The 15,384-nt window shown below is 39.3% G+C and overlaps 1 protein-coding gene across 7 annotated transcripts in view; it reads right to left on the bottom strand.

Annotated features, from left to right (window-relative positions):
• Positions 1 to 15,384, bottom strand: part of plecb (plectin b) — a 115,512-nt gene that overhangs the window by 11,681 nt on the left and 88,447 nt on the right. For 5 of the 7 annotated variants that reach the window (XM_077527654.1, XM_077527653.1, XM_077527655.1 and 2 more), the window contains 27 exons: positions 14,934 to 15,011; positions 14,723 to 14,815; positions 13,816 to 13,982; positions 12,881 to 12,996; positions 12,516 to 12,619; positions 11,760 to 11,879; positions 11,570 to 11,665; positions 11,348 to 11,475; positions 10,663 to 10,756; positions 10,383 to 10,537; positions 9,979 to 10,291; positions 9,807 to 9,884; positions 9,493 to 9,654; positions 9,259 to 9,363; positions 9,069 to 9,164; positions 8,033 to 8,158; positions 7,801 to 7,953; positions 7,559 to 7,713; positions 7,275 to 7,401; positions 5,994 to 6,177; positions 5,365 to 5,522; positions 3,542 to 3,720; positions 3,299 to 3,437; positions 2,799 to 3,155; positions 2,631 to 2,714; positions 984 to 1,088; positions 786 to 884 (listed from right to left, as the gene is read on the bottom strand). In XM_077527654.1, the coding sequence (XP_077383780.1) occupies positions 786 to 884; positions 984 to 1,088; positions 2,631 to 2,714; positions 2,799 to 3,155; positions 3,299 to 3,437; positions 3,542 to 3,720; positions 5,365 to 5,522; positions 5,994 to 6,177; positions 7,275 to 7,401; positions 7,559 to 7,713; positions 7,801 to 7,953; positions 8,033 to 8,158; positions 9,069 to 9,164; positions 9,259 to 9,363; positions 9,493 to 9,654; positions 9,807 to 9,884; positions 9,979 to 10,291; positions 10,383 to 10,537; positions 10,663 to 10,756; positions 11,348 to 11,475; positions 11,570 to 11,665; positions 11,760 to 11,879; positions 12,516 to 12,619; positions 12,881 to 12,996; positions 13,816 to 13,982; positions 14,723 to 14,815; positions 14,934 to 15,011 (3,771 nt within the window). Of the gene's footprint in view, positions 1 to 785; positions 885 to 983; positions 1,089 to 2,630; positions 2,715 to 2,798; positions 3,156 to 3,298; positions 3,438 to 3,541; positions 3,721 to 5,364; positions 5,523 to 5,993; positions 6,178 to 7,274; positions 7,402 to 7,558; positions 7,714 to 7,800; positions 7,954 to 8,032; positions 8,159 to 9,068; positions 9,165 to 9,258; positions 9,364 to 9,492; positions 9,655 to 9,806; positions 9,885 to 9,978; positions 10,292 to 10,382; positions 10,538 to 10,662; positions 10,757 to 11,347; positions 11,476 to 11,569; positions 11,666 to 11,759; positions 11,880 to 12,515; positions 12,620 to 12,880; positions 12,997 to 13,815; positions 13,983 to 14,710; positions 14,816 to 14,933; positions 15,012 to 15,384 lie in introns of all 7 variants that reach the window. The other 2 variants (XM_077527648.1, XM_077527651.1) reach the window with 1 other exon arrangement.

The raw sequence follows: 15,384 nt of genomic DNA, 5'->3' as shown, positions 1-15,384 counted from the left end.
TTGAGTTATAGTTTTCCTTGAATAAGTAAGATTCACATGCTGTGTTGTATTAAATATATGAATTTTCACTGTTGGAGGTTTCTTGTAGTAGACTTAGGTCTGTTAGGTCTCCTTAATAATAAGTTTAAGATACGTAAAGCCAGAGCTTTCACTACTATAACCAAATTTACTATATTTTATCACACCAGTCATCAAAGATTTTGAAATGATGAAATGTATAGTCAACAATGCAAGGAGAAAAATACGTGTGCAAAAACCTTCACCACTAAATATTTACCTCTTTAATGCTCAAAACAAGTTCAAGCATTCATCAGGGCAAACCACTGGCAAGCAGTTAAGAGAAGCATACAAACACACCATTAGGGTAAGAAAAGAATGTAAAACCCCAAATGTGTGAAAGTGACAAAGAAAACCCAAGATAGTAGGAAATACATTTTTAACTTTCTAAAAGTGACCACAGTTAAAAGCAAACACAAATAAAATGTAGTGAAAGAAAGAACCCCTGACAAATGGAACAACAAACAAATCTTGTTTGAATGTGTCCAAAACTGAAAGAAAAAAAAGTGTTCTTTCTATAAAATAATGTATGGTGTGTGGGTGTGTTTGTGAATGTGTGATTGTAGCATTAGGGTCAATTTCAAACACTCAGACATACATTACATACATGTGCATACATGAGGGTGGTGATGGGGAGATAAAATGCTGCTTATTTGGTCGATTAGTTTGTGGGTTACGATCATGTTAAATTTTAGTTTGTTTGGGATTTCCAGGTAGAAGTCACGCACCTCCTCATTCTCCAGGCGCTGCTGTGCATCAGTGATGAATTTGATGTACTGACTGGTCAGAGTCATCAGTTCACTATATCGAGTCCTCAGTGTTACATACTGGAAGAAGAGTTGCACAAGTAAGGACATTTTTGCACGTAAGCTGAATGAAAAAGTGATCCTGAGTTATGTTCATTACATGGATTTGAAGAAGCATACCTCCTGAATGATGTTATCAGATGCAGAATCCAGTTTGGTTTTCTTTAGGGGTGAAGTATGAGGCTCCACTTGAGCTTTATAGGCAACCAACTGGAGTTCATAGTCCTTTTGGGAAAAAGAAAAACAGACTGTAGTTAAGTAATTGAATAGGCATGAATTAAGGGTGCAGTGGTATTGTAAATATCGTAGTTTCAAAATGTTCACAATAATGAAGTCACGGTGTCAGATGCTGCCAGTGTTACACTACACATTGAGTGGTCAGCTCTATGAGAAGTGAAACACTGCACTCTTCTGTCAACTTGAAAACCACACTACAAGCATTCTGGGGGATGCTACAGAAGCTTTTGGGCTGGACTGTAATAGTCTTCGTCAATGGAAACGGAGGAAACACCACTCAGCACTTTTTAAGTTGACCTTTTCCTTACTCTGATTATGTACGTTTGTCTTTTCATTCTGTCTGCTCAATTTTAAACTATAAAGCATCTTTGAGTTGTTTTTGAAGCGTGCTTTATAAATAAAATGTATTATTATCATCAATATTATTTCATTGCTTTTTGGTCGTTCTATATGGAGGAGGGAGAGGCAAGGAAGATAATTAAGATCCATCCTCAGATTCTCCATGTAGAGAAGTAGATTTAGTTCCCTCATTAAATCCACTCGCTCCCTTGGGCTGGTTTGGGTTGATTACCTGTTTGATGATTTACCGTGGTTTTAAAAAGTCAAAGTTTCAACTTGCTTCAAATTCAAAAGCTTACAGGGATCACTTAACGAATCGCCGTGTGGAAGTCAATGATGAATGAGGCCAGCAACTTTTTTCCCCCTCACTCTCAGCTGAGCAGTGAGTGGAGGTGTAAGCAGTTACAGGGTGTCCTTTCTCTTAAGGACAGGGTGGAGACAACAGACAGCAACTGTGTGCTAACTACACTGACGTGTTTTGTTTTTGCTGTCAATGTCATTGTCCTAAAAAAACAAAACAGTTAGTTTTAGCTAGTTAGCCCCAAGGCCAACATGAGTAGCATGTCGGTTAATAGTGCAGCTGTAGTGATGGGACATTGTGACTTACTAAGGAGAATTAAAGCAGAACAAGAATGTTAACTTCTCATTCTTTCTTTCTTTCTTTCTTTTTTTCTTTCTTTCTTTCTTTCTTACAACTTACCATAATCCATATTTCTTAATGTACCAAATATTCTATATTTTGTTTTAAAATAAAATAGATTGTATTCAATGGAATAATTTCTGTTTGTATTTGCCTAAATATTTCAAAAAGGACATTTTAGAGCTGTAATTTTAATACCATGATACCGTGCTAATTTTGCTCATGATTATTAGACCATCAGAATCTACTGTAATTGCCCATGCCGACTGCTGAATAACATGCGCAATAGTGACTCACTGTGTCTCACTGTGTTTCAATGTGTCTCACAACTGCTTTAAAATAAGAAAAAGGATCACATTCAATGACAGATGAATCTGATTTGTCTGATGTCATCCATATCCTGCTAATAGGAGCCACATACTGTCTTAACTGTTGTTTTAACAGCATTATGTGCCTAAATTCTGTTTAATGTCTGGCATTTCAGCTTGGTGACTGCATGTCAAAGCAAGAGAGCTGCAATTCTAATTTCAAAACACATGTTTCATGCTCACCTTAATTGTGTCGATGTACGCTTTAGCATATTTCTGACACTCATCAACTTTATCTTTGTTCTTCTCAATCTCCTCCAGTAATTTCTGTTTTGGAAAGCAGAACAAAAATGAAGTTGAGCTTTTTTGTTCTATGTGAAGACAATGCATTTGCATTTGTCCATGACTGACCTTTTCCAGGGCCAGTTGCTCTTTCAGTGTTTTGCTGTCAGTGATGGGTACGGTCTGGATCCTTTCTTGCCTTTGCTTGGCATCTGCTATCCAAGTGATCAGCCAATCATAACTGTCACGATAGTAGCCCAGCTGCCGGCCGAGCTGATCCAGCTCTCTCTGGCGAAGGTCAATTTGCGAAAACACGGCCTTCCACCGTTCCTGAACGCTAGACTGGAGCTGCCGGTAGTGGTCCAGCTCAGCATCGCGTTCAGTGTGCACACGACTCATCTTGTCACTCACGGTCGAGGCTTTCTTAAGTTCTTCTTCGAGGGAATCAAACACTGGCTGTTCAGCCTCGGCCTCAGCTCGCATTTTCTGCATGGTTGAAAGTGACAGAGCTAAGAGCAATGACCGCAAAATACAATCTTGACAAAGATAAGGCTAACTGATGCTTTGAGAAATTTGTTGCATATCTGGAATCCGTAATGCAATCTTTAATGAGGCATCCTTTCATATACCTTAAGCTTTGTACGGTATGTCTCCACGGCCTGGACATCACTTGGCACGGTGTGGACTTCACGTAGGCAGTCCTCATACTGTTTGAGTACACCCTCAGCACCCTGACTGTTACGAATGACCATTTCCACATTCTTGAGCCTGGTACAAGACACAGTGAATCAGTTGAGAGCACCCCATCTTGCAATCAAAAAGAGCTGATCTTTTTTCTCTTCATACTGTGTAGAATCTTTTGAGGGTCTTACTTCTCAAGGTAAATGGAGGAGAGCATGTAGGTGTGATCCATCTTCTGCACGGTGAGGTCTAGCTCAGAACGCAGCACAGGAGTAGAAGTAGACTCCTGTGGAGACTTCAAGATTTCTTGTGCCCTCACTGACATTTTATCAAGGTCCTTCTTGAGACCGTCAAGCTCTGCCTGCACTTTCTGGAAAACAAACAGTCAAACTTAATGGTTACGAAGGAAAACAAATTCAGCCGATAGGAGATGAAAGGTAATGTTCACTGTGCTTCATGCTAACCCGCTGTGGACTGTTTATGGCCATGACATTCTTTGGTATAAAGTATCGCTGCTTGTTGTTGCACCTTCATCGGCAGCATGTTTAGAACAGCTCTGTTTTTATTGAATCGAGAATCAAATTTTGCCGCATGTCTACAATGCTCTTTAGTTATTTATGACTGTAATCTTATGATTTTGGGCGGCACGGTGACTGAGTGGTTAGCACGTCCACCTCCCAGTACTGAGGACTCGGGTTCGAGTCCAGGCTCCGGCCTTCCTGGGTGGAGTTTGCATGTTCTACCTGTGCCTGCGTGGGTCTTCTCCGGGTACTCCGGTCTCCTCCCACATTCCAAAGACATGCATGGCAGGTTAGTTGGGTGCTCCGAATTGTCCCTAGATGTGCTTGTGTGTGTTATAACACTGTTACAGCTGTGGCTGCTGTAAACCTTATCATTCCTGCCATTTTTGCCGAAAGCGAAAATGCTTAAAAAAAGGTGCATCAAAAGAAGATTTGAAGTTGTTCTTGAACCATTTGGACTATCAGCGTAGTTTTGGTCTCTTTTTGAAGATAGCACTTTGTATTTTTCTCCCCAACAGTCAGAATCTGTTTAAGTGCTACTGGCACTGAGTAATGGAAGCTTGAACACGCACAAAAATAATAATTTTATGTTTGTCTATTTTTCACAAAATCTGCCTTAAAAAATGAATTTAGAATGGTGATTAGGACTTAAAAACACTACATGATCAAAGCTTGAGGTCTTACCTAATTCTAGTTCAAGTTTGACAATAATAGGACAGAAAATGAACATTTTACATAGGGTTTTCCAAAACAGGGTTTTTTTCCGAACATAAAATGTGTCATTTAGGTGACCCTTGAAAGTCCAGGTCAAACCTTATAAAAATTATTTTAATTTGTCACTATTCTATTATAGCCACAATTTGGCCACTATATTCACATTTAGATATCATTTTGACATCATATCCAAGTAAAAATAAAAAATAAAAAAAATAAAAAACAGCCATACAATGAAGTTTTCAGTCTCATTGGCTGTTCAATATGTCAATCACCAGGAAATGGCTGGGATTGGTTCCTGCAAGGACGAAGGTGGACGTTTTGCACAAAATGTCATTGGCCATTATAACCAAAGGGTCTCCAGAAGCTCTCAGAAGCATTCAAATGATGATGTATGACATGTCCAGGCAAGTACCCAGCTGGTGACCTGCATAGCCCGTCGTTTTCCAAGATGTCCACTGGGCCCACCGGTGGGCCCTCGGAACGTTACCGATTGACTGAAGAATTTTCTGTCCTTGATATAATATCCGAGTTCTAACAGAGGTGGGTAAGGGTATTCTGTGATGCAGGAACCAGACTAACTTCCAGTATTTCATACGTTCCAACAAACTTAGGCAATGGCATGTAGTTATCTGATTGTATAATGTGAACAGTGGTGGCAATATTCCCTTTTCATTGGTTCTTTATAAAGAGCCACAGGCGGCTAAATGTTGCATCTGTTGTTTAGGCCCTGGTGCCAACATTTTGTGTGGAAAGAGGCAAAAGTGCAACATACATACCTGCTGGTTTACTGTCTTCTGAACACATTCTTTCAGAGGTTCCTTTTCCATTGGTTTGCGTATGCGAGCCACAGTCCGGGCTTCACAGTCCTCAATTCGTACTCGCAGATCCTTGAGCTCTGAGATATAGTTCTTACACAGAGACTCGTTTTGTTGACCTATGGATAAGAGTTTAAATTTCATTATAAGAAAACCTGCCAAAATAGGTCATTAACTCAGAATATAAGCACATTCGTGCAATTCATTTTCACAGCATATGCACTCACCTGCAATGAGGACCAAATAGCAAAATGCCAGTTCAAATATTGATAACTCTTGGAACTCATTAGATTATGTACAAGCATACTGCCTGTTTATTTCAGTACAGTGATGTGACCGACGGAGCAATTTCATTCGACTTTCCAGTGGAAGACACCATGCAGTCAATCATCTACATCTACTCTCACAAAAACATGTCCATATCTACTCAAAAGCTTGGAAGCGTGTGCATGACATTACATCACTCACCTTCGAGCCTAACAACCTTTCGCCCTGGAATATCAATTAAGAACATATCATATATGCTCTAACTACTACAGTATATATCATTTATCCTTTCTGTCAAACAGATATTAAACAGTATTTTGTACCTTTTTCCATAGACCGAAGCAGACTGTCAAAGTGCTGGGTGGACTTGGTGTAGTCTCCCTCTATGTGTAGGTGGTCATCAGGGCCAAAGAGCTCAGAGTCCTGACTGTCACGCATGAAGTCCTGGTAGTGGAGCTCCAGGTTCCTCATCATTTGTCTATATTCTTCTGGTTTCATTGACTTTAACTGGAAATGGGAGAGGTAAAATAGGGATGAGTACGTGGACTTTGAAGTTAAAGCACGTGAATCAGCAGTAATTGTAATTCTATTGAAATAATATTCATATTAATTTCAAAGACTGATTTTTCAATTAATTTTGAAGACTTTTTAGGACATTTTTTTGCAGGTTAATTGCAGGGACACGAAGCAAGGGTTTTATTAATAAATAAAAATACAACAATGGACAGGGAATATTGAATATAGGGCTGTATCTATTGAATATGTACATTTTTGACTATCCTCCAAAAAAATTCTATAAAACAACCATTTTTTAAATATATATAATCAACAGTTTTATTTTCCTAATTTCAATTGTGCGTAGCACAAAACTATTTTATTGTCTTGAAACATTCTAAGTGGGGCAACCATCCATTTTCTGAACTTCTTATCCTGGAACAAATACACAAAACTTAGTATTGCTTGGAACAAAAACATAAGGCACTGAATTAAAAAAAAAGCCTTAACAGCCATTGTGCACCTTCACTTGAACAGCCAACATTTTAGCAAGCAACAAAATAATAATGCAGTGGTTTCATGGCTCTGTGTTTCTAAGCTTAGACCAACAAATATTCTTTATACTTGTATATTCTTACTATACGTTTTGGAAGTGTTCAAACTAGAATGAAGACACATCAAGAGGAAACAGCTGAAATGGTAAACTATGTTAAATGTTGGTTAATGTCCTCATCCATTACAGTAAAAGTTTTTATCCTATAAGGATTGTAATGACTTTACTTAGCTCAGGAAATATGAGAATTTTGTCAAAATTCACTTAGGTTGATGAGAAACATTAAAAAAAAAAGTGGTGGTAAATATAAGAGCTGTGTATTTTATCAGAATTTGGAGTTCCTAAACCAGCTACAAACTTAATTAAGCCTCGTACAAATCCACCAATGTATTTAAAAAATTACTAGCATAAATGTGTTCCTATATACAGCATCTATATTAATTTCATTTAACTGTAATTTTAAATTACACCAATTTAATAATAAAATGAAAAAATAAAAGCTCAGTTAGCATCCAGTACCCAAGATACATTTAAAAAGCAATGTGTCAACACGCACCATGGTGATGTTCCAGGAGCGAATTTGTGTAAAGTCCCTCATCAGGTACTGCCAAGATAGCAGACTCTTCATGTTGATATACAGCGTCTGCCACATGGACACCATCTGCTGATGACCTGTTTCCAGACTGGGAGTGGGAGATACAGAGTAGGATACTTTGCTGTTACATTATTCTATTGCACATCATACCATAGCCTCTTGTGATACTTTAATAGCCTACATGAGCTTTAAGAAACTATATGGAATCATAATTTCTATCAGTTGTCCTTTTTTGTGTTTCTCACCTTGACACACTGTCCACGGCTTCCTTGTTAACTGGAGGAACCAGGAAGCAAACAGAAGGCACTGTTGCCTCATGTCCTGAGCGGTTCAGGACCTTCCATTTGAAAGGCTGCGAGTTGCTGAGGAGTGCACACTCGTCTCCTTTATGAACAGTAATCTGGGAAAGAAAGCCAAATTGAACTCTCCGGTGGCTCTTTGGTTGTTGTTGTTGTATTCATTTAGCATATTACAAGTTCATCCACACCTCTTGTTGTTTGAAGTCACAGACGGCCTGGATGGGCAGTTTGCCTTTGATGGACGTGGTGGGGTTACGCGGTTTCAGCTGGATGATGGAGCGAGCCCTTTTGTTGAGGCCATTCACGTGTGTCTTGAATTCATTCAACTGTTCTCGCTCTTCCTGTTGACGTAGAAGCAGATTAGATTAAAACCAGGTGATAACTAGACTGTACATTAATGTGGGGGCAATCATCCCTTACCGCAGTATCCTGCAGCAGATCCTCCAGGCGTGTGGCAGTGGTGGAACGATCACAACTGTATTTCTTGTTCATAGTCTCCTGCATTTTCTTCATCTTGTTTTGAGCTTCTTTTACATCAGCAAAGAACTGTAATGGGGAGGATAAAAATATTCCACATGAATCCATTATCCAGTCACACCTTTGTATGTTTTTCTCAGTCACAGCTTTGTGCATGGAAATATGTTCTCTGATGTCATTTCACATCAATGGGAATCCTACTGAGCTGTGGTTGTGTTGACGTCAACTAGTTTTTTTTTTTTTTTTTGTTTTTTTTCATGGGAATGGGCGGAGAAAGGGCTTTGGCAGCTTTGGTTTGATCATTAAGCTGGCAAAATACATGAAAACACTAATTATGGCCAGCAGATGGCAGCATTGTACCTCTTTTGGCTGAGCTCACCATGGAACAAAACAATGCACTTGAAAACATGGCGTATCTGAAAAACCACACATCCCACTGAGTGGTGCACATTTACAACACTAGCGAATGTTGATTTCGATCAGGTTTTGTTCAAGGTTGTCACGTTCGCTAAACATTCACCAGACGTCCATCTTACGTTTTAAAGTTTTTTTTTTTCTTGTCACAAGGAAAGTTTGAGAACAAACAGAAAGCAACCTACTTCTCTTGGGAATTTACATTTAGTGATAGCATTTCTCACATGTCCTAATTTGCAAGATTGTGAGTGATAAAAGATTGTTATTGGAAGATAAAATGAAGTAGAGTGGCTTCCCAAACAAAATGATAGTTAGCATCGCCAAACAACTATATATCAGAATGGTTAAGGCATATTAAGCAGGACTGACAATATTTCAGCAATTATTTCAGACAATACATCCAAGATGATTGTGGCACATCCAAATCAAGACTGATCTGATTTAATTCACTTTGCAAATCCCTTACAATGATAAGCTGTGATGTAATTATTAGCATAGGCGTTCGCCATTTTGTTTTAGCAATAACGGAAATGGCCATTTTAAGTCATTGTACGATCATTGATACCTGGTAGTAAGCAGTGTTCTCTTTCAGATGAGCCTCAATACAGCAACACAGTTGCAGGATCCAGCTCCACTGAGTCTGCAGGGCACCTGTGAAGGCCTGGTAGAGAGCAAGCAGATAAGATGACAGTAAGTTAGTCCATGTCAGAAGTGCATTTTTGCCAGTCTCTAGTTAAACTTCTTGTTGCATTCACCTCCACTGTCTTCTTGCCAGGGTGGCCATCCTTGACAAACTTATCTCCTGTCATCTGGATATCATTGACTTTTTTCTCCCTGTGCTCCAGCTCACGCATAAGAGCCTTACAGGAAAAGAATAAAAGGAAACAATGAAAACATGAACATGCATAATATAATATAAACATTTATCTACAAGAAATGTCAAGTTCTGAATGAAAGAACATTAGAGTAGGTCTACTTCAGAAACATACAGAGTAGTTGTCTTTCTTTGCTGCCATGTTGGTGTTTCGGTCACTCCAGTCAAAGTTGACCTCCTCCTCCTCTTTGTCATTTAACCACATTAGCTCCTTGGTCGCTGCGCTGACAAATGCATGCAGGGAATCCAAGTTTCGTAAGCGGGACTTTGAGGAGTTCTGAGGGGAGAGAGAATATTGAAGAGATGAACTTAGATCAGCTTATATTAACCAATTGATCGAACCAAATTAATTAAATAAAATGTAATAGTATTATTTAAATATTACTGTCAGGTACATGCATATTTGTATTTAGTTTTTTGCATATTTACCAGGAGTTTGCCATATTGAAGGTCCAGTTTACCCAGATACTCTCTGTATGTGCCTTTGCTGGCAGGGGATATCTGGTTCTGAAAACAAGCAGGAATGAACAACAGATACGCAAAATATTTAATGAAGGTTCATCAGAATAAGGGAAATAGGACACGAGATAAAAATCACTACCTCGTCAGCCTTTGCACGTTCAATCTTCGACCTGAAGTCTTCCACTGTCTGGTGCAGGCCTCTGTGGCTGCCCAGCTGTGACTCCACAGAAGGCAGATCTGAACCCCACTCAGCTCCGTCAATACGCTGTTGATTCTCCTCCACCCAGGCGAGAAGATCTTGGACATAGCGCAAGGTCACGTCATCCAACTCTGGACGTGCCTTCATGATAGTCTTCTGGGTTGATGAATGAGTCAAAGTAATATGGGAAGACTTCAGGCGCATGTTGTAATCGCCACGCAAGTTTACTAGGCGCTCGTGTAGGTTATTCACCCTGTACGGAAAGAGGATGATATATTTTACCTGACAGCTATACAGTGTTGCTTCCTGTTAAATACCGTAAGTGGAGATTATGTGGCACCCACCTGCGGTGCATCTGTTCAGCCTGAGGGTGGCGCCCATCCTTGAGCGTCTGTACGTCATTGAAGAGCAGACGAACAACGTTGTCAGCCCTGTCCAGCTCGCGCTCAATTTCGGCTGTGTGCTGAGCTGGTTTCCCCGCGTTGAGGAGGCGGATGTCCTGATAGACAAGACAATTGTATTGTCAGTGTCAGTTACTCTACTGTGTATTTCATTCAGCTGTTATGTCGATGAGACTGATATTTTAAGATTCACAGCATAGTTGTGTATAGTCTTGGGACTCACCGTCAGGAGCAAGGTCTCAAGGTGGTTTAGGTGCTCATCATATCTTCCCGATTCCATCTGGACTTTGCTGAAAATTATCTGAAGCCTCTCAAGTCTGAAAAAAAAAACATTTCGCAAATCATCCATGCTGTATTGCAAGTTACAGTTTTAAATAAAACAAATCTCACAACTCAGTCACTATACTCACAGGAATTTGTGCTGCAGCAAGTACTCCAGTTTATAAGGTTCACTTACAAATGCCATAATCATAACTATTCGGATTCACATCTCAGAAAAAAACCAAAAACAAAAAGTAACAAAATACTCAGCAGTGTGGTAGAAGAGAGTCTGACTGACAACAATGTCTACGTTTCCTGACTTTCTGCTTCTCAGAAGCATAAATAACGCTATTAGAGCGACAAGATGACTGGCCAATCTCGTGATACAAAACATCCCATTTCTCAGGCATGATGTCATGTTTGGCGAAATACAAAGAAAATCTACAGTGGCACAAGCTTTAGTAAACAAGTTGATTAAGGAAGAAAAGTGCAAAAACTTCATCTATAGCAGTGTACAGCATTATGGTAAATATTGATACGGCGATCTGAGATTTTGTCCATACCACTCAGCCATATTGAGAGTACAGTGCAGTAGGCTACATTTGTTTCAATCAAAATAAAACTTCATCAAATGTATGTCAGCTGACCTCTCTAACTCCGTCCTCAGCAGTCGTTCTCTCTCCAACATAGAAACATGAAGTCGACCCCATTCCTTCTCCACATCAATAGGATGGTAGCCGGGAGGGACCTTCACCTGTCCAGCATGCACTGCACTCTGTGAGCAAGGTACAACACAATTATTGTTCCGTACAAAAGGATGAGAGCACATACAAAGAATTAATAATTAATAAGGTTGGAGGGTGACTTGCCTCAAAGGTTTGATAGATGTGTTTGGAGCGGTTTTTATCAGATTCTTTAGGTGGCAGTTCTGTCTCCTTGAACTTCATGAACTGGCGCCAAAGAAGCTAGAGGAGAAAATAAAAACAAAGCATATGCATGTTTCCAAAAATGCACCAGCAAAGACAAAAACATCAGTGTGTCATTTGCATAAGCTCTCACCTGTATCTCCTCATAACTAGCTGGGAACCTCCGCTCCTCAAAGACCATGACATGGTGGCGGATCCACTGGAGCAGAAGAGTCACCAGCTCATAGTACTCCCGCCAGCGCAGCTCCAACTCCTGAAGCCAACACAGCAAAACGGATGGCAACAACAGTTCAGTTCAACAACAGCAGACTACAACAGGGGAGCTTTTCTTCTCCCGATTCGCTGTTTTCCATCACTCACACGCCACAGTCAACTTAATTAGGCACCTCCAACAATGCAGGTATTGTGCAGAGGGAGAAATTGGGAAGAGTTGGTCAATGATGGGAAAAGTGGTGGTGGGAAGTGGGAGATGTAGAGAGTGACAATAACGGGAAGAAGAAATATGTTCTTACTGTATACATTATACAGTATGATTCATCCTGTGCTTTCAAATACATGAATGATCAACTAGCATGATAGCTTTCTTCCTGTCAATTGCGGTCATTTTTTTTTTTTTAAACAAATAATTGACATTCATTTACCAAATGATGCATTTTGAAATCCAGTTTCTGAGTTAACATCTTCCAAATCTGGACTTCACAAAACCTACAGTTCTCTTTTAAAACACATGTACAAGTCCATTTAGTCCTAATTTAATCTGCTCAAAACAAACATGTGCAAAGCAACGGAAAAGATGAGTAAACAACAGTTCAGTCATAACATGTCAAGCATATAATACTGTTAAGACATTATATAGCCAGATTGGCACCATCTTCTATGCTTCACTCACATTAGCTCTCATGCTGTCCTGTGCGGCAGCCCGAGGCATGACATCATACAAAGAGGACACATAAGTGATGATGGATTTCTCATCAGGATGGGGAACATCAACATCTGAAAGAATAAGGCAAAATTGCATACTAAGAGATTTTGTATTATACATGTGATGCAATAACACAATTTGCACAAATGCTTTGTAGTTGGTACTCCATGTTTGTGGAGTTGTGGCAAAAATGGGGTGTTTTGCTGTAAAGGTTGTTTTTCCAATGAACTCTGTGGCGACAAATTTGCAGTACAACAACGACAAAGTACTTTAACTACTAATCAAAAGTTGTATGATTTTAAACATTCAGAAAATATTTAAGTCATTTGTACCTTCAGGGTCCAGAAGACGAGTCACACCCAGGTCTTTCTCAGCCACGTGGAAGGCCTGTTCTAGGTTCTGCAGGTTGGTCTGGTGATACACTTTGCCCATGTCAATTAGCCTGGGACTTGGGGAACACAGGGGAGTTAACTATTGAAAATGTCAGTCATAAGGGGTGTGTGGGTGTGTGTGCGTGTGCGCGTGTGTGTGCGTGTGTGTGTGTGTGCATTTCACATACATATCTTTATTTATTCATTTTTTAAATCATGTTTGTAGTTGTGCTCCATTCCTTGTTCATTCAGTGAAAAATGACACTTGCGAAACAAACTCAATAATCGGAATAAGCCAGAAATGGAGAGTTCCAAATGAATCACTTCTACGTGCATTTTCTAATTAATCTTTTATAGTATTAATTTGTTTCAGATTGGTCAATACAAAACACGAGGGATGGTCAATTACCGGAATCAGGTATTGTTATATTGGGTCAATATTTCAAAGTATTGGTATTTGGGACGGTTTTACGTTCTAGAAGTATAAGTCAGAAGAATATAAATTTGCCATTAATTTCATGTAATTTTAAGTAAAATTGCTATCTTGGATATATATAGCAGTTCTTCCTTTAAAATGATCTCTCGTTGCTTTGTTTTGTTTTGTTTATTTGAGGGGGGATTTAAGTATCAAAAGTGCTAACGCTATCGGTACTTGGTATCGGTGACGACTCAAGAGTTGAGTACTCATACTGTTATCAGTCTGAAGAAAAGTGAAATCAAATATACCTCTGTCAATACCCAGGGCACAATATTGAGCAACTTTCTGACAACAATATTAAAATTGAACCAAGTGCCGAACCCGCTCAGTATTTTAATAAATAAAATGAATGGATAATGAGGTGTCACGATAAGCTTTAACTTTAAAGTACTGATGTCAAATTTGTGAGAAGACTTACTAGTGTTTATGTATGACAGCATTGAAGAGTTTCCCATCTCTCCAGCTGGTGCTGAAGTTATCACATCGAAGTCCTTGGTATCCGTCAGTCATCCTCTGAGACCAGAGAAGGAGCTTCTCCTTGGCCGTCATATCTTCAGACTGGCCATTGACCTGAATATCTGAGATCTACAACAGTTCAAACAAATTGTGTAGTTACACACTGAAAAAATAAACAATAGAAAAGGTTTGAGATAATGTGGGGGAAAAAAATCATCATCAGTGGAAACCCAAAGTTTGAACAGAATCAATATAAGAAACCCAGTTTAAAAGTGGTTTAGTTCTAATTTAACTATAATAAACAGCAGTATATGATTCATTCTTTGTGGGTTGTTTGTGCTACTACAGAATGGTCTAAAAATGCTCATCATTTAAAGAATTTAATCTTGAGAATGTGGAGTGCCAATTTATTAGACCCACAACCAATATAACGTTTATGCCATAGCTGCCATAAATTCATCCAATAGTAATGAACAAAATCATGCTTTTCCATAAAACACTGCCATAGCTGCTGGAGTTATTATTCCAGAACCTTTCGGCATTTCTGCTTCTGCTTTTGGTATACAAGGCAGGAAGAGGCCTGTATATATGGGATGTGGTCTTATCACACCCTACCCTTGAGAGTCAGGCACAGTGACTCATACTCACACACCCTCTCACGCTGTGTTAGTATGTTATGGTGATTTCCTGGATTGTGGTAAGAACTGAATATGGAGATAGAGTATACGCTCTGAGATCATTCTGTCGGCGGTGTAGTCCATTTTGATTGTTTCCAGAGATTTGGGAAGAGCCAGATGATAGGTGCAGATCCCAGAGATGGAGGCCGGAGCGATAAAATAATAAAATACAACACTGACAGCGGAGGAGACCTGGAAGTGTAGGATGATGGTCCAGATTAAGCCAAGGGTCAGCTTGGGGTTCCCATCTGCAATGTCATCGTTTCTGATGTTAACAAGTTTGACCTAGAAAAAACAAAAAAAAACAAAAAAAAAAACAGAGAAAAAGCAGCAATTTGATCAGGAAATACCGTACAGTTATGGGGCCTATCAATTCTTACTTTGATTAAGTCTGATATTTTACCTGCCGGTGCTTGAGGAAGTCCAGTGCTATTTGTACATTCTGCAGTTTGTGGAATCTCATGCGGCCTTTCTCTCTGGGCTGAAGAGTACAAAAAATATCACATTATAAGCATCCTGTTTAAAAGCACTGACTGAATTAAAGGGGAGACGAAAATGAATGGTGGATGCCACATGATAATACAATAAAAAAATGCTGAACCAAAATTGTCATGCTTGCAGCTGTGCCAATGTTTGTTTGTTTCGATAAACGTTTCACGGTCATTATCACATAATATAACAGTAACTTGTTGGAACGTTACTTGTGAATGAGCGGAGGTCATACTAAATATTTGGCACTTTATTTCTAGTTTTCATATTTTGCAATTGTCTTCTAACGGAGATAAATATCGTACATATCACATTGTAAAAACTAACAACAATAATAACCTAAATGTTGGCACAGCATTGTATAT

The sequence above is a fragment of the Festucalex cinctus genome, chromosome 7, assembly GCF_051991245.1.
Source record: "Festucalex cinctus isolate MCC-2025b chromosome 7, RoL_Fcin_1.0, whole genome shotgun sequence".
Taxonomy (NCBI): Eukaryota; Metazoa; Chordata; class Actinopteri; order Syngnathiformes; family Syngnathidae; genus Festucalex; species Festucalex cinctus.
The sequence above is the reverse complement of the archived record's forward strand: the minus strand, read 5'-3'. Positions and strand labels throughout refer to the sequence as shown.